Below are 23988 nucleotides of genomic sequence, written 5' to 3'. Positions count from 1 at the left end.
AAAATAGAAGGATGGTTTAGTAGAAAGGTTAGTGTTTTATAACTTAAAACCAAAAGCTACAGGTAAACTCTGAGGACCAGACACAGTGGTTCTGAAGCCCATCTCTGCATTCTACATTCTAGTTTTTGGAGGCTAGACTTGCTATGTTTTTTAGCTAGCTGTCTCTGGCTTAGTTGTTTTCAGCACAGAGCTTTGGGATAAGGTAACATTACTAGAAGACCGTCATAAAAAAGGCTGGACAAAAGTCATATGGCACCAAGGCATTAGGAAGGTAGGCAACTGAGCTTCTGATAGATGAGTATGGGAGTGCATATCAGAGGGTGGAAGTGTGCATGTACAGCCATTGTCATTTCTTTCTTCTCATATTTCTCCTCCCATTGTTTTTTAAAAGGTCAACAGGTAACTGCTGCATTTTCTAGGGTGACATGCTGGGATTTTGCCCAGGTTCTGAGGTGGTATGTAAGTTATCTCAAAGGGCTGTTGTTTCTATTAGAAACTATGGTGATATCAAAAGAATTTCTGAGGAAAAACTACCTGAAAACCAACTAAACTATATCCCACCTCCCTTTTCACACGGAGTGACAGGAAAAAGACACATGAAGAAAACAAATTCATACAAGAATTAATTTTTAAAACCTTAACCTTGAAGAGAAGTTACCTCTGGAGAGTAAGAAGGAGAGAGAGTTATTCTTTATTTTCACTATTATTTTATTTAGCAATAAAGAAGTTATTACTTTTCAATTAAAACAATAAAAGAAAAACATGGGGACATTTAGGAACTTCCAAGATATGTTCTTTGGTGCAATCTTGTTATATCTTAATCTACCATCTTTAAGTAGTTGGTAACCATAGAAGGTAGATTTCATATGCAGAGGGAAAAAAGGGAAGCATTTAGGATCTTCAGCTTTCTCTGACAAGGGTGACTAAGGTAAAAGGAGACTGAACTAATGACAGGTTCTCATAAAAACAAGCTAGAAATTACTCCACTGAGATACTGACAATACACTATTACTGACCTGAAGAAAAGTGGTTTGCTTTCCTGATATATGAAAATAGTAGCAAGTAAAACTGGCTGAACCTAATCAGCTTTCTTGGTAAAACAGGCTATAAATCCTAACTTGTCTTCCCTATGCTGGGGAGGGGTTGTCATCCTTTTATATGAACTTTAGTTCTTATTCGGCCACATCTTCTGCTGGTGTGACTCTGTAGCATCTAGCATTGTTTTGCCATTTAAATCTGGCTTCATTGCTTATTAACATTCCTGAGATTATTTTCCTGGCTACTGCAGGGCTATTGGTTATTCATTCATTCAAGTACAAGTTGCAATTTCAACACGTTTTACAAATGAAACAAGATGAAGTTAGGTGGCTTCATCCACCAATGGAGCCAGCCTTCCTTCCATAGACAGCAGATTTTGTTAGGAAAAACAATTGTCCAGGGTTGTTGGAAGGTCTGGTTTCCAACAATGAATTGATTCTCTCACATGTCATATTCTTCTGGCTTTCATATTTGAAATGGGATTAAATCAGGAAAGTACAGTTTCAATAGTAGAGAAGGTGACTCTAAATGAGCCATAACACAAAGAGCAGTAATTCTAGTTATCTGCATCCCAGCTTTGTGGTGTCCAGCATGAAGAGAGTATGCTGAACATGCAATATTGTCCTTCTCTTTCCAAAATACCCAAAATGAAGAATTTTGCAATGGTTTTATTCCTGTTTTATGTCACACGATGGATAAAACATTAACTTCAGCTGTAACGATTACATACTAAAATGGAAAAGAACTGGTGACAAAAGGGGTTACTATTATTTATTCATTCATCCAATAGTGTCTGGCCTACCATGGGCCACATGTTGTTTTAGGCACCGGGTGTACAAAATAAGAATAAAATCCGTGCTCTTCAGAAACCTATATTCTGGTGGGAGGAGATGGAAAAAATCTGTGGACAATATTTGATACCATACTCAGAGTGATAAAGCTGTGAAGATTATAAAACAGGGTAATATATCAGAGAATGATTAGTGGTGGTTATGGTGGTGAGGGGTCCATTGGATCGGATTAGGTTATCAGGATAGAACTCTTGGAGGGAAAAATATGTGAATGAAGTCCTGAATGGCATCTATAAACACATATTTCAGTAAACATATATAAAGTTATTGCTATTTGGAATACAAGGTTTCTTTTGAGTTCCCAAATGTTCAAAGTCAAAAAGGAAAGGAATAGTGAATGATAATGTAAAATGAGGGACATTTCTATTTAGCTCCTAGGATATGGCTAATGTATTATGTTGAAATGTACAAAAATGCTGATATTTCATCATTTTGACCTACAAATCAGCAATTCATATGGTTCGACTCAATAGTTGGAACTGAACAAAGTTAGGGCACGTAGTCAGGTAAATGTTATTTACTGAGGTTTGCTAGGATTAATTCACTATTTAAGTATTATAATTGCCCTCATTGCCTAAATCCAAATATGCATAAAATCTACATAAATTACATAATTATAAAAAATTATTGGAAGACTTACGGTGTGTCAGATATGGAAACTAAGTGCTTTCTGGTATTACCTTATTTGATTCTTATGTAACCTCATGTATTATTTTACCACCTGATGTAAGGTAGATACTGTTACCGCATGATGTAACAATGAAGACACTGAGGTCCAGAGGTGTTAAATATCTTGATCCATCATACCACCACTTGCAAGCGGAAGAGTGACAAAGCAAGGATTTAAATGAGGGATATCTCTGGAGACTGTATTCTAAATTCCAATCACTTAGCGTTTACAGGAAAATATGCTTCTTCATTTCAAAAGTCAACAATAATTATATCTAACTTGATATATTTTCAGGTTTACATAATATTTATCTTCTTTTAGCTATCTAACATTTCATTAGTGCTGAGACTTAAATGATGTGATGTGATCTTGTGTGTATGTTTGCATATATATGTTAAAAGAGTGCCACGTTGCTTGAACAAATTTGAGGATATACATAATAGTGGAGAGGCTCCTGTGGATAGTAATGACAAGCAGTTTGGTACATCTTTTTTCCTTATGATCTTAAAAACAAATCAGGGTTAGTCTCACCTACTCCTAATTATTCTATTTCCCTTGCTATTTGCGCATATGATACAACCCTGGCCAATGAAATATGGAGCTAAGTCTGCTGGAAGGATCTAGGAAAAGTTTTCCTTGATCTTACAAACAGGACTAAAGATAGGGCATCCCTGGCTGGTCTTTGGCTCTCTGCACGGTGTCTTATAAGAAGTGATGCTTAGAGCTGTTCGCATTACAGAAAAGTTAATAGAAGCCTGATGCTACAGAGCTACAAGATTCAATTCAGAACAACCCACCTCTGAACTTCCTGATAATTTTTCCTCATATTTAAGTCAAAAATTGAGGGAGGTATGATTACAAATCCAACCTATAACCAGTATCAGCATATAGTTAGAATCTATTTTATATCTAATCTTCAAAATCAGAAAATATGGTATTAAGAGAACATTTGTTTACTACTTTCTAGATTTTTCTGTGTTCTTTATATATACTTGTTACATAACCAGCCAAGAATAATGCCCTTAAACTTCACAAAAGAGCGGTATTTAAGGTTCTCTGTTATTTTTTCTCTCTTTAATGCATGTCTTTTTTATTCATGTTGCTCATACAGCCTTTCCATCTGTTTCCTTTAGACCTGAACTATAATTGAAGATACTATTGATGATTATGTCCTTCTAAATTCTTTGTGTTTGTGCATAAGTGATCTCAACGATCAATAAAACAGTAAAACGTGCATCAATGCTTTTATTTTCAACTTGATCCTTTATTTCCCCTCCTGCACAATTTCATATTCTGGGAGTATCTTCCCCTTGCCCACATACTTTGTACCTGGATGTTCTTAAAAATAAAATTCATGGCTTTTAGAGGCTCTTCAGAAAATTACTCTAGGACCCTTAAAATGATTGAAGAGGATTAATCTATCTTCTTCTGCACTATATTGTTAGTCATTATCTATCCTCTCTGCTAGATAATTTAAGATATTAGGCCATTGAGCTGCATATTTTACACAGCTTTTAACATATTGATGTTGTGCAAAGGAGGTTAGATTAAAAAATAACTTTAAAATACATTTCTCAGAAAACCTCATTTTGAAAGCATCAGTAAATATCTTGGCTGGATAACCTGATGTGCATTTTATCTATAAGGTAACAGATTTTATCCACCCTCCCTCCTCTGGAAAAAAACAAAAAAAACCCCAAAATCCCCCACAAAAAACCAGACCCTAGGTTTTGCTTTAGATTTCTAAGACCAAGCTAATAAATGTGTAAATTAAGCGAGAATACTGGTAGGTTATCTCTAAGACAATGAAAAAGAGCACATTATAACTTCACTGAGTACCTGGAGGCACCAAGAATGCATGGCTAGTAAAGAGTATCCTTATAACTGCCAAGAGGGAAATCAGCAGAATTAAAAGGATACAGTTTTTGAAAACCTTATCTAAACTGCCTAGTATGGCAAAGAAAAGAGAGCTATTCTAAGTAGACTTCAAACTGCATTAACCAAAACAAAACAGTATTTTAGTGTTATGGCAGATGATTTCTGAATGAAGTATATCTTTATATTTTGTCCACACTTTTATGATTTATATTCCTTGGAAGCTGCATAGGCTGACATAATTTATAATTTAATTTAACTGAGGTATTATAAGGCCCACATCTCAGTAAGCTTTGGAACTGCTAATTGGGATAATAGGAAATTACTTGTCTTTTCCCAAATGCCAGTGAAGTAGGTCAGGATAATTAATATGCAAGCTGACTTTTCAGTCAAAGGAAAACAAGACAGGTCTCATCTGTGTACTTTTAATACCATCCATTTTACATCAAAATGAGTTCAGCCTGTGAAAAATCATAGTATGATTCAGTTAAATAATTGAATTTCAAAATAAGAAAAAATGTAGTCCAACCATGAGAACACAGATTGAAGACTGTTCTAAAGAAGGCTAAATTTACACCTCATAAGCTGAGAAATTGAAAAAAAAAAACACATCTAAGTCACTATTTAGACTGCTTTGTAAACTTGTAAGCACTATATGATATATAACATATATTATATAAAGTTAAGGTAAATATAAATGGTAAGAGAGGAGTTTGGCTGATGACATAACTCTTCATCTACAAAGCAGAAGATAGGTTATATTTTCACATTTTCTTCCATTACTCCTGCCTACTTGCCTGACACTTCCTATTTTAAATTTCTTGGTAAACTGAGAACAAATATTTGGAGCCAGAGACATGTAACTTATTTCCTCTGCAGATCTATACTGGATTAGTGCAAATTCACCTTACTAGGTCAAACCCAATGCTGGCCTCGAGCAGGACAGTTAGTAACATACCACTGCTGTACTTCGACTGTGACAAACAGAGTGCCTGCCAACCTGTGGGCAACATGGTGAGTGCTCCCTGTTGGAGGGCCTGTCATAAGTCTGAGATTGATGGGACGGCCCCTGCTTCTTTCGTGAGTATAATTTTTGCTTTGTTGATATAACTAACACGCAGTAGCTTAACTTGAATAAGAAGCTTGGAATACTTGCTCCTAATGGCCAACCCAGGGCAGTCACGAACACGACACCCCTTAACTAGGCCTTAAAGATTCTTTTGAAAACACTGATTTTAAAGCTGATGTTCCTCAAATGATGTTTTCATCAAAATGCACACTCCTCAATGCTAAAAACAGCAATGCAGTAAATCCATCATTAGGAAGGCAAACACACATTCCTTTAAATAAAAAGCATCTTCTACTAGGCAACCATCAAATGCACTGCTCTGCTGAGAAAGGTCCAAAGAACACTGACATATCAACAAGTGGCAAGATTTGGGGGGAAATACCCAGAAAGAAATGGGGCCCTGAAAGAGTGCATAGCCACCTCTAGTGAAGTAGAACTGGCTGAATAGCATCCATTGTCCCATGATATTGAACCTAGACAAAACATGCAATGCTAGATTTATGGACACACTTCCTCAGGTTGTTCTGCCTTAACCCAATTATTCTACAAAAAAAGCCACTGAAAGAGATGGAAAGTATCAAATAACTGCCCTCTTGACTCATTTGGGAATGTGAAGGAAAACTGCACCAACTCAGGAGTGCATCTATACGGTAAAAACAAACCCAATCAACAGAACAGCAAAAAAGACACTGGAAGAACAAACTCGAAAGCCATCTAACTACAGATGCTCTTTGGGCTCGGGTTTTCCTTTTGGGCCCTGGGACGCGCCTTCTCCTTTCCCGAACTCCCTCACACATGGCCAGGAGGAACCCGGAAGTAACTGGCTTATGCGAAAAGGTAGCATCCGTGACGTCTACCTGCAGCCGTGAGGATGTTTTCTGAACAGAATTCTCTATTCCAGGGGGATGTGCAAATGTCAACACAATCTATTTTTAAATGGCAAAGATAAAAGTATTTTTCCCCAATATGTTTGTATAATACTGAACAAACCTCACATAGTTATAGCAGTTGTGCAGCACCTGGATGACAGTTGAAACGAAGTTTCTAACTCCTCTTTAGTTAAATTTTAGAAAAACAATGTACTAATTCTGGTAAACATCATAACAGTAAAAATGTATTGTCATGCTTTCCAGAAATCCTATAGAGGCTTAACATGGCTCCTAGACATTTCTCCCACCAGACTCTTCCATAATCTCTGATGAATGTGAATGCTGGGAGGCCTTAGCAGGTAATAGATGGTAATTACCTTTTCCTGCACCAATAGTATACCTTTTGTAATGGTCCTCAGAAAGATCATGGCTAAAACACACTTCACATGGAAACTACTTTAACATATGAATTTTATTACAAGCAACTCATATTTTGATGGTAGAAGATATGATTTAATTCCCATTGAATAATTCAACGAAGATCCATACCATAAAAGGAAGTCTACTGTATTTTTTTGTTAATAATCTCCAAAATGACCCTTATTTTAAATAAGCCAAGTTTAACATGGGTAAGAGGCTCCTGACCTGCTGGTCCTTTGTGAGTTTTGAGTTGTTTTTCCAGTTGTGATGAAGAACTTAACAGTTCTATATTCCACAATCAAAGTCTTGTATACTCACAAAATGGGCTGAGGAATATAGTCTGCCTGTATCCTTTAAAAAGAGAAATCTAACGCCCTACTGGGACCAAACCAGCAACTGTGGTTTCATCAACACTGGCTTGGGACATCTGCACTAACTGGCCCAAAATTTGTTTTGAATAAAGACATGCAAAACAGTTTTATATTACTACTTTAACACTATTTTGCGGGGGGGGGGGGGCGGTAATTTTACATTTAGGACTTACAGCCAAACTCAGATTTTTCTTTCTAAGTAATATAACTGAGTTCTAGCCTTTCCCTGAAACTAGCCTGGGTTTCTGGAGTGGCGTAGCATGTTAATTATAAATAGATGCTTGGAAGGGCATGTTGAATAAAGGACTTGATAATCAGTAAACATATTCTTAATGCCAACAAATCAGAAGATTACTTAATTGACTTTGTCTCTCTTAAGGGTTGATTCACATAAACTGACTTTTGCAATCAACATACATACCTTGAAAGTAAATAAATGCTTTTGGAAACTGGTTATTTCAGCTATTTGGAGTTGACAGAAGAGTCATTTGAAATTTATTTTTGGAAAAACTCTTCTGATTTTTTTCTTTAAATCTTTTAATGATGGGAAGAGTTTGTGTGTGTGTGTGTGTGTGTGTGTATATATATATATATATATATATATATATATATATATATAGATCTATATATATATATATATGCGTGTGTTCACTTATATATTCAACCAAGGTTCTCCTAACACCCTGCTTGAAGCATTTAGTTTCTTAACGCAAACTCAGGGGGCAATTACTGTGGACCAAAGGGATGATGTATGTAAGGGAGAAGTTTTTGGATGAGAGGAGGAAGAAAAAGAAATGACTAGCATTAACCTGAAGAGGGAAGTGAGTAATTGGAGAAAACCATTTGCTCTAGCTTTGGGTGTCCTGGGATATAGGGTTCATTGTTCACTTTTTGTCCCCCATGTTACACAAGTTCTGAAAGTAAAGCAGCAAGGGATACCTTAACTTCCTGTGCAGCAAGACCATTATTTTAAGAAAAAAGGGAAACAAAATTATATTTTCTTAAAATAAGAAGTTTGAAAAGGTTAGGACTCTGTGTACACAGGCTAAGCATCTCCAACATACTTACTTTTGTCTCCTATGTTTTCCCCTGCTGCCTCCCCTTCCTCCTCCTCCTCCTCCTCTTCCTCCACCTCTGTGGGCTGCACGTCATCCTGTGGGTCACAGGCACTAACCGGCGCGTTCAGACAGCAGTGGTTGAACCCACTATCTCGAGGCAGAGTAAAACTTCGAGGCTTGCCCCCATTTCCATTTAACACTTGCATCCTCTCGCTCTCAGCTAAGGGGTACGGCCCATAGTGATCCTGGAGGTGGCACTTCTGAGTTGGAAGAGTGGACTGCCTCCTGTGCTCCGGGGAGATGGCCGCGGAGTCGGAGAAGACAGAATCCTCCAGGGGCAGAGTCTGAAGATAGTGTAATCCTGAGCTTGTCAGGGGTGTCTCGATTAAATCCTGCCAGGAGCGGCGCTGACTGGCTGTCTTGCGAATGGGGGACACTGCACTGCTCCCGGTCACTTCCTGGCGAAACTCCTCGTGGGAGGACTGTGATTGAGAGGTCTCTGTGGAAGAGAGCCGGCTGTGTTTCGCTTCCACGTAAGGACTGGCACAACTCATCTGTGGAAAGGAGCCTCTGATCAGCCTCCACAGAGGTAACAGGCCACCTCTGTCAGCAAGGCACATGTTAGATTTCCATCAGCTAACATTTACCAGTCAAGTGAATGACTAGTCAAGTTTACGGACATCTCAAAGTCGGGCCTCAGCTGATCTTTTGAGGGACTGAGATGAGGAGGGTTGAAATGCAGCTCTACCAGACTCTCATTAAAAATCTGACCTATTAATATGCAAAGCAAAATTCTACAACAATGAAGCATAAGAAAATCTGAGTGCTTATGTAAGAAATATTCAGCAACGAAAGAAAATCTGGAGTTTTAAAAATCTCTATGCATTTGAAACCCTGGACAATTGTTGCCAAATCTGTATTTCCCGATTGTGTGGGGTTTGGGGATGAGGGTGAGGAGAGGCCTTTGGGTGTGAAAACAGGATGCTTATAATCAGACAGAACCCCTCCTCTTCCTCACAGGAGAATATCTGCTCCCATGGGCCCCAAGGAAAAGCTTTCGTAGGGTCTTGTCAATTTGTGGCACTTTGTGGAGAGTTAAAACTATAGAGGCAAGATGAGATTATATCCTGATGGGGATCAGCATTTGCCTTGAGCATGGGCACCTCGGGGCACATAAACACAAAAGAAAAATGGGATATTTTTATTCTTGGGATTTAAAGCTTGGGAGTATGTAGTATATAGCACAAAGCACAACCAAGGAAAAGGACTGGCATCAAGTGAATGCTGTGAAAGTCTTGCAGGCACCCCTACTGGGGACAAGGCTTACTCTAGCTCTGGGGGCTGACAAGATCAGCCCCGCCTCCTTTCTGGCAAGAGGAGCCAGATGTGTCAAATGTGATCATGGCAAATGGGGCTGAGGCTGTGGCCAGGACAAGCCTGGCTGAGGCGAAAGCACATGCTGCCCCTCTGGGTAAAGGAAGGGAACTTAAGTGGCATCTTCTGGGGGCAGTTTATTTTCCCACATGTTAATAACATGTAAATGGTTTCCTTCTTGCATAGCAACCCCCAAGTTGCTATGATTAAAGAGCTGTTCCCTGAAGCAGCAGCTTCCCTTACTTCCTCTTTTAGAAATATTTTCAAGGAATTATTCAGGCCCTGGTGTTTTAGGGAAAAAGGGAAAATATGGTATGAGCTATGTCTTGTCACTGACTTCATGATTTCATTTCTCTCGCTCATCCTTGCATTCTGCTGCACTCAGTAAACTGCAGCATTTATTAAAGAAACACGCACACATTTAGGAACCATTCTTCGGTAAGAGACATTGCTATCAAACGTTGTTATTAAAACTGTGGCTTCCCTTTTAGTTGTCAGCCAAAAGCACCCATTCATTTACTTCAGAAATATTTATTAGGCATTTAATAAATAAGTGCCAGTGCTGTGCAAGGCCATTGATATGCAGATCAATCCAACAGTGTCCCTGTGCTCAAAAGGTCCACAGTCTAGTCCAGTGAGCTGTTTGTAGTTCCAGATATTCTGATTTAATGTCTGCATAGGATTTAAGCACCTGCATTTTAAAAATGTTCCAGAGATGATGCTTTTGCACAGCCAAGGTTGAGAAGTGGCCTCAAATTATACCAACATCTTGTGTAGCACCTTTCTCATTTAAAATCCTCTAGAGTAATATGGAGTTGGAATTAGGTTGGCTGCTGTTGTCACCTAAATTCAGCTTCCATCTCCTACATGGAAGACTCAGTCCCAAGATAGGCAGAAGTGACTCTTATGATGCCATAACCAGGCAGGCAATGCATTGTGGAAACTGGGACACTACTGAGATGTTCTTAATAAATCTGATGGGAAATGGGCATAAAGTAGGATAGTCCCAAGAAAACCAGGACAGGTGTTTATCCTGTTAAAAGATTAAAGTACAGTCTATACACAGACTACTTTACACAGGTTAAAGAAGTCTGGAGTACCATATATACACAGACATTAAACCAGATCCCATGACTGTGTACAAAGCTGTATGTTAAAACATGTCCAATACAGATATAGTATCAAATTTTAGGAGTTGTTTCTGAAGGCCACAGGAATGGACTTTATTAGTGTGGAAATACATAAGGTCCATTTATACATCTTTTTATAAGAAATCTTTTTTTGTTGCTGATATTTCCATGAAAGCTACTCTGACACAAATAGGATTTTTTAAAAAAATAAACATGGGCCAATACTTATTATATCTGGACTCTGTGGTGACTGTTTCTCCTGATTCAACAGTCTTTGCATACTTAAAAATTTTCCCCCTTATTGATTTTACATTCTCTATTTTCTTTCCTCTTGGGAATCCTGAGGTCTGACATGCAATTCACTATATAATTATTTTTAACATACAAAGGGATGCTTCAGGTCAAAGATTTTGATATCAAATTATTTCCATGCCTGTGGTCAACTTACAGAGGGAGGCCGCGGGTATGTATCGTAGGGGGGTGGAGGGCTGTCCTGTTTGGGTGTTGATGGAGTATCTGCTTCTTCCTTGTCACTCTCACTCCAGTAATCTGTAAATTCACACACAAGGATACAACAACATTCTATTAAATGTTTCTAGTCATATTTTCAGGAACAGATACTACCAGCTAACATAAGGAAATTTAAATTGCACTCCTACATCCTGCTCCCCAGCACCTCCTACTCCAGGCCCACCGACTTTTATTTTCAGCTGGATTTTGAGGAAGAAGGAAGAATACAATCACCTCATTCCAGCCTTTAAAGCAAGCAGTTATACATAGCTATAATTTTAAGGAGGTACGAAAAAGACACTGCATAAGGCAAATCAGGTTTAGGGTGCTTTAGATTTCAGGCCAAATTATCCCAAATCTTCAATTAATGAATGATATCACATGATGCCTCTCAAAGGTGTATCATTTCACCCTAAAGATGAACACTCAAAGAAAAGCAATATATATACTGCTGTAGATCTCTACAGATATAAACAGCTCCAAAAATAACGTTCTCAATTCTCTTTTCTGGCTTTAGTTCACCGGTTATCTAACAATCTCTGTTTCCAGAGTCATGCTGACATGAATCTCTATAACACCATACTCCCACCTCTACTTGGAAACACATGGCAAACCCTGATTCTTGCCAAATGCAAAAGGGCAAATTTGCTGATGTGGGCCGTAAGTTCCAAACTTCCAGAACTACTTAAAAGGGTAGAAAATGTAAGCCGCTAGATTTGGCAGACCTTAGGCAAGAGGGAAGGGAAAAAACTCTCAGAGATAAATCAGTTGAGTAAGTAAAATAGAGCATAAAGGCCAAGAATCAGAATGTGTTTCACTAACATCTCAACCACTCTTAACTCTGGGGTAATTCTTTATAAAATTTACAAGGAAAAACCTACAAGTACTACCCATATGCATTTCAGATGATAAGAGAAAAAGTATTAGAGCAAATGTTCCTCATTATGAAAATCCAAATTACAAAAGAACCATCATAAGGCTTAAGTGATATTCCGATTTAGGTGAAAAATCATGGCACCTATTTTTGCAGGAACTTCTCTCCACCCAGGAATTCCTACACTGTAATATTTATATATATTTTTCTCATGGTGCTTATTAATAAGTATAGCTAACATTTATTGAAGACTTACTATAGTTGAATAGGAAGTTGTAGTGCTGGGATTTGAACTAAGAAATCATCTTGCTCTAAACCTTGGAGGACTGTCACTAGGGCTTTTTTGTATGACATAATGGGAGAATTTAATTTGACTTATATTCATGATTCTTTAAGCCTCCCCGCCCCCGGCTCCTCTATTAACTCTGGCTATCCTGAAGAGCAATTATTTAGCAATGAAGATTATTATGTTCAGATCTCAAAATAGAAAAACTTTGAAAATGCTATTCCTATTTTAATTATTCCCTCTGACTAAAAGATAAGCAGAAACTAGTTAATCTAAATTTGTGTCTGGTACTTACAGCGGACCATGCTGGTGACAACTGGTGTACTGAGTTTCCCCTCAAATATGAATTGATGTAGTTGCCCAGAGAGGTACCCAAAAATGGTGGGGGAAAGCATGAACTATATAGTTGGGCAGATGTGGATTCAATTCTTGGCTGTACCACTTACCATCTCTGTGTTCTTATAATGGTTACTAAATCTGAGTCTGTTTTGACATCTGGAAAAGGGGGGCTAATGATAACTGCCTTTCAGAGTTTTGTGTATGTGTGTGTGGGTATTAAATAAGGTAACATATGTTCAAGTGCTTTGCACCTTGATAGCACTCAAAAAATTATTAGGACCCCTGATCTTGGGAGGATTTATAGGTAGCATGCTAGGGCAGTAGGGCAGTCACACAGGAGGTAAGTGCCTTGTGTTTAACTCCTTGGACATTAGTTTTTTTTTTTCTTCTTACAACAAGTTTCAGCAATGAAAAGTGAATTCTGAAGCTCTGGGACCTGGGTTAGGTAGTTATGTGGGAGCTTGAAATACTACAGGGAAGTCATTCCTGGAGGTGAAGAGATTAAGCACTCCCCACATCACACCCCCAAGCAATGGTTTGGCCAAGATTACTTTGCTCTTGCCCTTCCCACTATTTCCTGAAACTGTGGCACCTGTGTTGAGTTTCTTCTTGACCTTTGCACTGATACATTGGGGGATCTCAAGGAATTAGCACCTCAAGTGGTCCTTATTAGCATGTTGAGAAGGAGATGATCACCATTTTATCAAGATCTCTATAGCTACCATTACAAGTGACAGATGTGGGAAAGTCTCTCTTTACTTTTCCTCCTCAGCTGAATTAGGAAGAATTATAGTCCACTATTCCATGTAATTCTTGGTTTACTAAAAAGTACCATCCATCGTTTTCTTGGGTTGCCAAAGAAAAGACTGAATTCCCACTTTGTAAATTAACTTTATTTCTCACAGTACATTGTGTATCTTTGAGAGACCAATGCCGGAGAGGTAACTCCACAGAAAATTCAGTCATGGTTTACTTGGGGTTTGTGTGGAAAAGTACAGGCACCTGTTTGCTCAAAGGCTGAAACCAGTTTGATTTGCATTTTAAGAGCAAATTAATTTATTTTTCTTAGTTTTCTATTTAGCACAAAATAAATGGAGCTTTTAATGTCTCTTGTATGCTACTCAATTTCATAAGTAACTAATCATGAATAAACAGTGCTGTCAATAGAACAGGAAGATTTTCACGTTACTTCTCAGGTTGATATAAAAAAGATAATTGGAAAAAATGACTTTTTTATCTAGAACTACCAAAAATACAATATATTTCATTCGTTTTTATGTCATTAAAGCTTTAGAAAGTCCTTATGTATGACAGAAAATAATGTGTCATGAATGTTTGACTTGAAGGTGGAAAAATATAGAAAAATGATTAGCAGACAACTGGCCAAATTGTGATCTTGGCATAATTTAGTGTAACCCTGTTTTCTCTAAGTACAACAACAAATAATGAAAGAGAAGCCCACATCCTTTATACTTCTGTAGCTAAAGACAGCAATTCACTAAACGTTTATTTAAATCAATGCAAGAGTCACTTCCAAGCTGCACTGGGTACTTAAATAAAAACAGTGTTTGGCAGTTCCTCCTTTGCATGTTTGTCAAAGATTCCCAACCCTCGAGGAGCTATATTTTGTATGAAGTTTAAACTTCAGTACTAAGAACGGTACTCAGGAGATGTCAAATAACTCTACAGAAGTGTGAAGTAGACACATGCATCCAGTTGTTTTCTATATAGAATACCATGAGACCTAATTATGCAGAAGGTAGGAAGTTTCATGTTTCTGACCTATGTCAGAATGCCTAAGGAATACATATTCTATGTGAAAATGCAAATTATTTCAGAGATTCTGGTTGCGTTGTGCTAGCAAGAGAGACGTGAATTATTAACTATTAGCTTTTCTGCCAATGAGTGTCTACCACTCCAGAAGGCACTAAAATATATACTCACATGATCAGGTGGCATGAATCCATAGACTGAATACTTATTGGAACCTGCATGTGCAATATAACTTACCAGTTCTTTAATCCTTAATGAAATTAGGCTATATTATACCAAGTACAAAGAAAATTCACTAAAATCAAGACCATGTTAAGCTTCAAAGTGATGAAATACAAGGGTTAAGCCTGGAAATCCAAGATTCCTCATTCATGTAAATTAACTTTTTTTCAAAGATTCATTTTCCTATCAGTACATTGCTCACTTTTAATTCTTGTATCTTAAAATCAGAAACAAATCTGTATGCGCCTATAAAGAACCGTCTTATGCCTTTAAAAAAATCTGAAAAGAAAGGCTAGGTTTTTTTTTTAGTGCTATTAACACAATTTTAGGCCTATAAATTAAGTTGAAGCATGAAAGGTTTATTCCTTAAACAAACTTTTAACAATGAAGAAATGTGGCTTATCAACTGGCCTGACACTTCATAGTCCTGGCTGGGATTTGCCTTTGCACACTGACTTGATGGGAGATTGCTTCCATGTTATTTGTGGAAGTATCCATGCTGCTTCCACTCTCAGGAATGTTTTATTTTGTTACTTCCTTTACTTTACTGCCTTCTCATCCTGTGAGAATGAGATCAAATAATGGTATCGACATAAAGCCTTTCCCTATTCCCCTCCTGGAAGCAATCTCTCCAGTCTAATTTCTACAGAACTTGATTTGTACTTTCTTACATTTCATTTTCTCTATTATATTAAGAGTACCTTTTCTACTAGAATTCAGTGTAATTTCAGGAAGGATGGATGCCTATTTCACCCTAATTTAATCAGAGTGCTAGTTGAAGGCATTACATAGAAAAGCTTCATATTGAATGAAACATTTTCTCTTCTCCTCTGCTGCTGACTTTACATCAGGCTTACAATCATTTCCTCCAGTAAGTTGTTTCCTCATTAATCAGCCAGTCTCCTTACCAGACTTTTTTTTTTAAAGTTTGTATCCACTTAGCACATTTTTAAAGTCAGTTGCAGTTGTACAATCATTAGTACTCATTGACTTTATGTTGCTGTTTAATTTTTTTTTGTTTTTCTTTAATTTTTCTTAAGCAATTTCAAGTGTGTGACTTTGAGATCCTCAACAAAATGATATATTCCTATTGGCAGGAACCATGTTTTACTTTTTTTGAAATCTTCCTACCCTGACTCCTTACTCCTCAGTATTCTACCCATCGTCATTCCCTCACCCAGAGGCTCTAAACCAGGGGTTGGTAAACTAAGGCCTGCAGGCTAAATGAGGCTCTCTGTCTGTTTTTATATGGCCTGTGGATCAAGAATGGTGTTTACATTTTTAAATGGTTAAAAAAATCAAAGGAAGACTATTTTTTGAAATGCAAAAAATGATCTGAAATTTAATCTCAATGTCCATAAACAAAGCTTTATTAGAGCCCAGCCACATCCCTCATGTATGTACAGCTGCTTTCGTACTGTAATGGCAGACTTTGAGCAGTTTAGACAGAAATCTCATGGGCTTGCAAAGCCTCAAATATTAACTACTTGGCTCCTCACAGAAAGTTTCCCAATCCCTGCCTTAAACATTTGCCGACAGATTGGTTTTGGGATCTGGTTATCTTCTTTAGATCTCTCTAACCTTTAGCTTTTAGATGTTTAGAAAAGTTTTGGCTGAGGTTTTCCTCTGAGAGGAAACAGAAGGTTTTTAGAATCTCCACATAAACAAACAGGCCATGCCCACTGGAAACACAACTAGAAATATGTTTGCATGTATATCAGTCTGTGGAATTCCTCTGACTTGAGGAAGTCTCAAAAGATTTCCAAAACCTATTGATGATTCCAAGGGATGTACAATAAACACTTTTTGGAAATGTATGTGCACTCTGTTTTTATATGGCCTGTGGATCAAGAATGGTGTTTACATTTTTAAATGGTTAAAAAAATCAAAGGAAGAATATTTTTTGAAATGCAAAAAAATGGGTGTTATACTGTATATTGGCAAATTAAATTTAAATAAAAACCATTCATTTGGGGAATATAAAAAATAGTGAAAGGGATTAAAGGTGAAAGGAGAGAAAATGAGTGGGAAATATCAGAGAGGGTGACAGAACATGAGAGACTCCTAACTCTGGGAAATGCACAAGGGGTAGTGGAAGGGGAGGTGGGCAGGGGGATGGGGTGACTGGGTGACGGGCACTGAGGGGGGCACTTTATGAGATGAGCACTGGGTGTTATACTATAAGTTGGTAAATTGAACTCCAATACAAAATATACAAAAAAAGGCACATAGTACTTAAGAAAAAAATAAAAAATAAATAAAAACAAAAATAAAAAAAACAAAACAAAAAAAGTAAATGTAAAGCAACTTTGGAATGGTGACTACAGCTTTCATTAGAATTTTAATTCTGCATAATGACATTGTGTTTTGTAAATCTGAATGACTTTAGAGGCAAGTTCCATAAGATCAGGGCAGCCCAGGTGGCTTAGTGGTTTAGCACCCGCTTTGGCCCAGGGCATGATCGGGGTCCCAGGATTGAGTCCCACGTCAGGCTCCCTGCATGGAGTCTGCTTCTCCCTCTGCCTGTGTCTCTGCCTCTCTCCCCCCATCTCTCTCTTTCTCTCTCTCTCTCTCTCTCTCTCTCTCTCTCTCTGTCTCTCATGAATAAATAAATAAAATCTTAAAAAAATTCCATAAGATCAGAGAGTTACAGATTAACAGAACTGAAGAACATAATCAATTGAGATAATTTACGGAAGAAGGGGTCATCCATCTAAGCTCTTTGCATAAAAGTCCACTTAAATGTCTATGAAACTGCTAAACAGAAAAAGAAAACAACACACCAATAAGGACTTGAACTTTGGTCAGTATTTACGACCAATTATAGACTTTTTAAGATTTTTTTCCTCCATGGGAAATACATTGAGAGAAACAGCAACAAACTCCACATTAGGTACTCTAAAGCTTTCTGAGTTTATTCCCCATCTGTTGAGTTTACTAAATTTTACTTATAAGATGATATGGTTTGGATTCAAAGTGCCCAGAAGAGAAATAACCACAGCCTGAGGTATGCATTTTCATTCAAATGATAGTAGTGAATCACTGTTTAGGATAACAGCAAAAGAAAACAAAACAAAAACCCCACAGACTGTAAAAAAAAAAAAATTCCTTTACCTTGTTCTTGCTTAATCCTCTCTCTTTCTGCATATCCTGCAGTCAGCATATTGATTCTGTTAAGCCATCTGAAAAAACAAATATTAAAATCAGTAACATCACAACTTAATTTCTTATATTTTACTTCTTAAAATATTTATTTTAAGAATAAAGAAGATGTAGTATATATACAATGGAATCTTATTTAGCATAAGGAAAGAAAGAAATCTTGCCATTTGCAAAAAAAGAAAAAGAAAAAAGAAAAAAAAAACCTTGCCATTTGCAATTACATGGATGGAGCTAGAGTGTATTTTGTTAAATGGATGAAATAAATCAGTCAGAGAAAGACAGATACTGTATCATTTCACTCATATGTGGAATTTAAGAAACAAAATAAATTAGTGAAGGGCAAGAAAGACAGAGACAAACCAGGGAACAGACTCTTAACTCTAGAGAACACACTGTTGGCTACCAGTGGGGAGGAGTTCAGGGGATGGGGGAAATAGGTGATGGGGATTAAGGAGGGCTCTTGTCCTGATGAGCACTGAGCAATGTACAGAATTGCTGAATCACTATATTGTACACCTGAAACTAGTAACACAGTATGTTAACTATACAGGAATTAAAATAAAAAAACATTATTATTTTTTTAGAGAGGGAGGGGGGAGCAGTGGAGGGAAAGAGAATCTTAAGCAGAAGCCAGAAGCCATGTCCAGCATGGAACCTGAGGCAGAGCTCAATCTCACCCTGAGATTGTGACCTGAGCTGAAATCAAGAGTCAGATGCTTAACTGACTGAGCCACCCAGGCACCCCTAAAGTACAAAATTTAATAAAATATTAATAAAATAAAAATATTTATTTTAAGATATTTAAGAATATATGAGATAATTTTACATAAAAGATGTCTTTGTTTCTCTTGACACATCGAGTCTTCAAAGAGCTATAATTTGCTGTAGTATAAATTGCTCTCACATTAAAGATGCTATTTCGATAGAAAAGTCTTAGGCAAACCTGTTAATATCCGTAATATAGAGGGTTTTAAGATGATCAGAGCCCTATTAATTCTGTTGCTCCAAATTTAGAAGCACTCCAAATATTGCTGCTGACTGTGTCTTCAGAACAAATGCTCTTTTATAGGTATTTAATATCATACAATATGTACTGATGAGGGAAAAAGTTATGGACCTTGCCTGTCAAAATAAATTTTACTATTAAATATTAGTTGTGATGAAGGTCATTTAAGTTTAATGATCTGGGGGGAAACATATCTTAGGAGTACTTTAGAAATTCGTCTCTAAATACGAAGGAATTAGGTTTTCTAAAGACAAAATGAGCAAACATAATTTTAACCTCTGTATACATCCTGAAAATCTATTTCCACAAGCAATAGTAACTTAAAAATAAATCTTAGTTCTTTCCTCTCTCAGTAGCACTACTATTGCCAGTGGAGGGGCCTGCATTGCTTCAATCTCCATCTTTTTTCTTTTGTCCCACCAGGTCTCTCCCTGTGTTCATTATTCCAGCTGTTCACACTGCATCTGATTATTAACTCATAAAATCTTTAAATTAACCTGACAAATTTCCATTGGTCCATTCTGAGCTATGATCCATATATTTTCCCAAATCAGAAATTAAGGAAGAACCCCTCTTCCAAACTACCTTAAGTTTGGAATGAATAGTATAGTTAACATCATTAAACTATGGAATAATCTGATTAAGATACATTTTAAGGGGTGCCTGGGTGGCTCAGTTGATTAACCGTACGCCTTCGGCTCAGGTCATGACCCCAAGGTTCTGGGATTGAGCCCCACATTGGGGTCTCTGCTCAGTGGTGAGTCTGCTCCTCCTCTTCCCCTCCCCAATGCTCGTTCTCTCTCTCTCTCTCTCAAATAAATAAAATCTTTAAAAAGATGTATTTTTAAGAAAAAATTGTGTTTGAGAACTTTTTCTCCCAAGAGTTTATCTCCTGTGCCAAATGGAAGATGATGTCCTTTGAAGTGAGTCGTATATTTCAGCATTTATGCCCAGTGGTATTCACTGTGCAGCAGACAGAATATCTTGAAAGGGGAGGAAAGTTGTGTCTCTCTTTAACAAAATCACATCCATGGAAATTTAAACTTTAATTTTAAGAATAAGTCACCTAAAGCTCAACTTTATTTTGATAAAACCTACAATGTAATTATCATCTAAGTATTTTTGGGAAATGAAGAAAGGACTGGAATAGAAAGGGAATAAAATGAAGATTGATCAAATAAATTCAGTAGGATAGAGTACACTCATATACTCCAGAAAATCACATGATAAGTTAAGAAGTCAACTTCGTGATGAATAATCTTTAAAAAATGACTCTAATCACTAGTAAAAGGTCAAAATTGAAATTTAGCCTATAGGTCATTCGTGGTGAGAAAGAGGTTGAATTTGCACTACAAGATAACTCTTAGCACTTTTGGGAAAGATTTGTCTGGTGCTTTTTGGGTGAAAATGATGATAAGAGCATTAGAGGAACATATATTACTGGATTTTAATCCAGTACCTCCTATTGACTATTTTAAAAACCACCACTGAAATTTCATTTTGTCAGAAGTTTAAAGAACAATGAGGCCTTTATGAGATGAATCAAGAAACTAAAAAGAGGCTTCCTTGATTTTTCAGTTCAACAAATTTACTAAGTGCCTGCTACATGCTGAACAATGAGCTATGTTTTGGGGGCACAAAAATGAATAAGACATAATTTCTGCCTTTAGTGAGTTCCAGAATTGCTAAATGTCATAAGACAATTGAAAAATTCAACTACTTTTAGGAAGAAAAATTCTGTTCATGATAAAAACTCTTCAGAAAGTGTGTGGCTAAACTCAGGCCAGTGTGTATAGGCACAAAAGGCTGAACACCATACAACTGTTTGTGCTGTCTTGGATAAACTTGTCCTTATGGCCTCAGCTAAAAGCCTATAGGCTTACCTATATATATGCATTAACTGAGTCAAGAAATATTTAATGAGAACCATGTCTGTTAGGTCTTGTTCCAAGCACCAAGAATTCAGAGAAACAAAGTACCTGCCTCCACAGAGCTACATCTTAGAGAAGGCAATAGACAATTAAAAGAGATACAAATAAACATATGTAAAGTTAGTATCAAGTGCCATTTACAAAAACAGCTAGGAAAAAAATTAGAAAGTCAAAGGGGCTAGGGGTGGGGGAGGCTATTTTAAGAAAAGCTGGTTAGGGATACAAGCATTGGATTTAATGATGAGGAAATGCTTTAATATTAGATCTACATCCAGCACCTTACTATATCACTAATGTTATAAAACAAGACAATATAGGTATGGGGAAATTGAGCCTAAAGTGAACTTTCCCATGAACTTGTCAACAATTAACAGAGAATAATGTAAGGAGAGGAAAAAATGAGTAAGAACTACGGGAGAAATGTACAAAAAGTAATTGCCAAATAGAAATGGGTGAATCCTCACAATTATAAGGACATGCATACTGACATGATAAGGAATATATAGGCCAAATGAATTCAGTAAATAAGTCTCAGAATACTTGAGAAACATGATGTTTTATTTTCTTCCCACAGATTTCACAGACTGGCAAATTTTTTTTTCATGTTTCAGTGCTCATTTCTGAGGAGGAAACAGATGGATGGTGGTGGGGGCCTCAAAAGTGTTTTTGCAAATTACCTCACAAACTTATATCTGTTCAAAAAATAGAAGGTGAGATCTTAATATTCCAAGTGTGTGTGTGTGTGTGTGTGTGTGTGTGTATTATATATATATATATATATATATATATATATATATATATATATATTTGGGTATATATGTAAATAAATTTGGGTATATATGTATTTGGGTATATATATATATAAATAAATAAATTTGGGTAATGTATGTATACACACAGAGATTTTTTACATAAAAATTAAATTTAAGGGACACCTGGGTGCCTCAGTTGGTTAAGAATCTATCTGCCTTTGGCTAAAGTTGTGATCCTAGGGTCCTGAGATAGAGCCTCGTGTCAGGCTCCCTGCTTAGCAGGGAGTCTGCTTCTCCTTCTCCATCTGCCCTTTCCCTTGCTTGTGCTCTCTCTCTTTCAAGTAAATAAATAAAATCTTTAAAAAAATTAAATTTAAGGAGTACTTTTTTCATTCCAATTACTAGGTTCTGTCAAAACTCAAACTATATTTTAAATATACATACGATAGTGCTTTAGAGATGAAGAAATAACCAGATAAAGCTTATATTTATGTAATAATTAGCATAATTATAGTATTATAAAATCTCTTGAAGACTTAGGTACATTTCTTTAAAGGATTATCTATAGAATGAACCAATGCCCAGATTATGTAACAATCAGGCTAATGAACAAAATTGTTGGAGGGCATCTCTCCCACCAGTAATCCTCTGTTTATTTCTAGCAATGACATTCCTCCTTTCTATTAACAAATAATTTGCCTATTGAAAGTAGACATTGGGAATATGATTATAAAAAAAGAAAAATTAAAACAAAAGTTCATTATACTTAAGTTTTCAAAAAGATTTACTATTTCAAGACAATGTAATTTTGAAGGTTATAGTGTACCTAGCAAGGCTCACATAAAACAGCACTCTTAAATGTATCATGTAGAGATGACATATTTGATCAGATCCATTTTTTCCCTTTGACTCGCTGCTTAGAAAAAAACAACAAAATGAAACACATGGATTGGCTTAGTTTCTTCCATGATATTCTGAACCGGATACATCTATAGGAGTATTAGGGAAGAAGAGTATCATGACACACTTTTGAAGTTATTGCTAAAACAGGGCAGGGAGTGGAGACAAGGAACGGTTTTATAGCTCATGAAAAGGCATTTTCTATGCCTTAAAGAGACCCTGATTAGCATGTTTCATGAATAATTAAGTTATGCTAATTCTTAGAGGTGATTTTATCCATCTTATAAGATAGAATAATACTCATTTTTACCACTTATTCAGTTTGGCCATGATGTAAACTCTTCATATTCATCCCAAGGGCACTGAGCTCAACATGTGATAAAATAGTGAGGAACTAGAACAGTAGAATTATAAAATTATTAAAACACAAAATAGAGCATCACAACCTCTCTCTCACCTCATAAGCATGTGAATAAACATTTTCATTTTGAGAACACATTAAGGAGAAAAGGCTCTCCAAATTCCAATTGCCTAGTGTGAAATTTCAAGAATGGGAACATAAATCAAAAGAAGATTATGGGAAGTACAAGAAAGACTCAGTCCCCTTATTAATAATAAAATAGTTTATCAAGTGTTCTCTACATCTGTTTGCCATTTCTGTGTATTCATATCCTTGCTTTGGACAAACCATGCTTTTACTCCCAAGTGTCAAAAAAACCCAAGATCATTTATAAAAGCATATCAAATGTTCATTTAGTATGCTCAAGCATATTTGTAAAGTTGCACAATCTTGTGCTTAAAAATATCTGGATACTGAGGCACCTGGGTGGTATGGTACAGTCAGTTAAGTGTCTGACTTTTGCTTTCAGTTCAGGTCATGATCTCAGGCTTGTGAGATTGAGCCTCTGCATCAGGCTCTGTGACGCACTCAGTGTGGAATCTACCTAAGATTTTTTTTTCTCTCTCCCTCTGCCCCCTACCCCCCTGAACTCTCTTTCTTTCAAATAAATAAATTTTTGAAAAAATACCTGGATGCTAATTTTTTGGAAACACACAAAGAAAGGTAAATGGAATAAGAGTCCAAAGTATATAAAAGGAATATATATTACCAGCAAACACTTAAATAGCACTTACAATTGAGCACAGACTGTTCTAAGCCCTTTATGTATGCTCATTTGCTCCTCACAAAAGTCCTTTGGGTGGAGATGGTTATTATGTCCATTTTTTAAAGGGGTCTATACCTGGCATAAAGAGGTCCAGTTCTTTTTTTATTTTTTAAAAGATTTTATTTATTTATTCATGAGACACACACACACACACACAGAGGTAGAGACACAGGCAGAGGGAGAAGCAGGCTCCATGCAGGTAGCCTGATGTGGGACTCGATCCCTGGTCTCCAGGATCATGCCCTGGGCTAAAGGCAGTGCTAAAGTGCTGAGCCACCGGGGCTGCCCAAGAGGTCCAGTTCTACAGCCAAGGTCACACAGCTAGTAAGTGCGAGAGCTGAC

The 23988-nt window shown here is 36.9% G+C and overlaps 1 protein-coding gene and 1 long non-coding RNA gene across 9 annotated transcripts in view; one reads left to right on the top strand and one right to left on the bottom strand.

The window, feature by feature from the left end:
* LOC140596234 (uncharacterized) overlaps positions 1-21519 on the top strand; it is a 45638-nt gene extending 24119 nt beyond the window's left edge. The window contains exon 4 of the long non-coding RNA XR_011998269.1: positions 21403-21519. This is a non-coding gene — a long non-coding RNA (uncharacterized lncRNA). The remainder of the gene's footprint in view (positions 1-21402) is intronic.
* CNKSR2 (connector enhancer of kinase suppressor of Ras 2) overlaps positions 1-23988 on the bottom strand; it is a 274913-nt gene that overhangs the window by 34193 nt on the left and 216732 nt on the right. For all 8 annotated transcript variants that reach the window (XM_072744442.1, XM_025997461.2, XM_072744443.1 and 5 more), the window contains 3 exons: positions 17844-17911; positions 11174-11274; positions 8232-8775 (listed from right to left, as the gene is read on the bottom strand). In XM_072744442.1, the coding sequence (XP_072600543.1) occupies positions 8232-8775; positions 11174-11274; positions 17844-17911 (713 nt within the window). The remainder of the gene's footprint in view (positions 1-8231; positions 8776-11173; positions 11275-17843; positions 17912-23988) is intronic.

The sequence above is a fragment of the Vulpes vulpes genome, chromosome X, assembly GCF_048418805.1.
Source record: "Vulpes vulpes isolate BD-2025 chromosome X, VulVul3, whole genome shotgun sequence".
Lineage (NCBI taxonomy): Eukaryota > Metazoa > Chordata > Mammalia > Carnivora > Canidae > Vulpes > Vulpes vulpes.
This window is presented reverse-complemented; position numbering and strand designations above follow the sequence as displayed.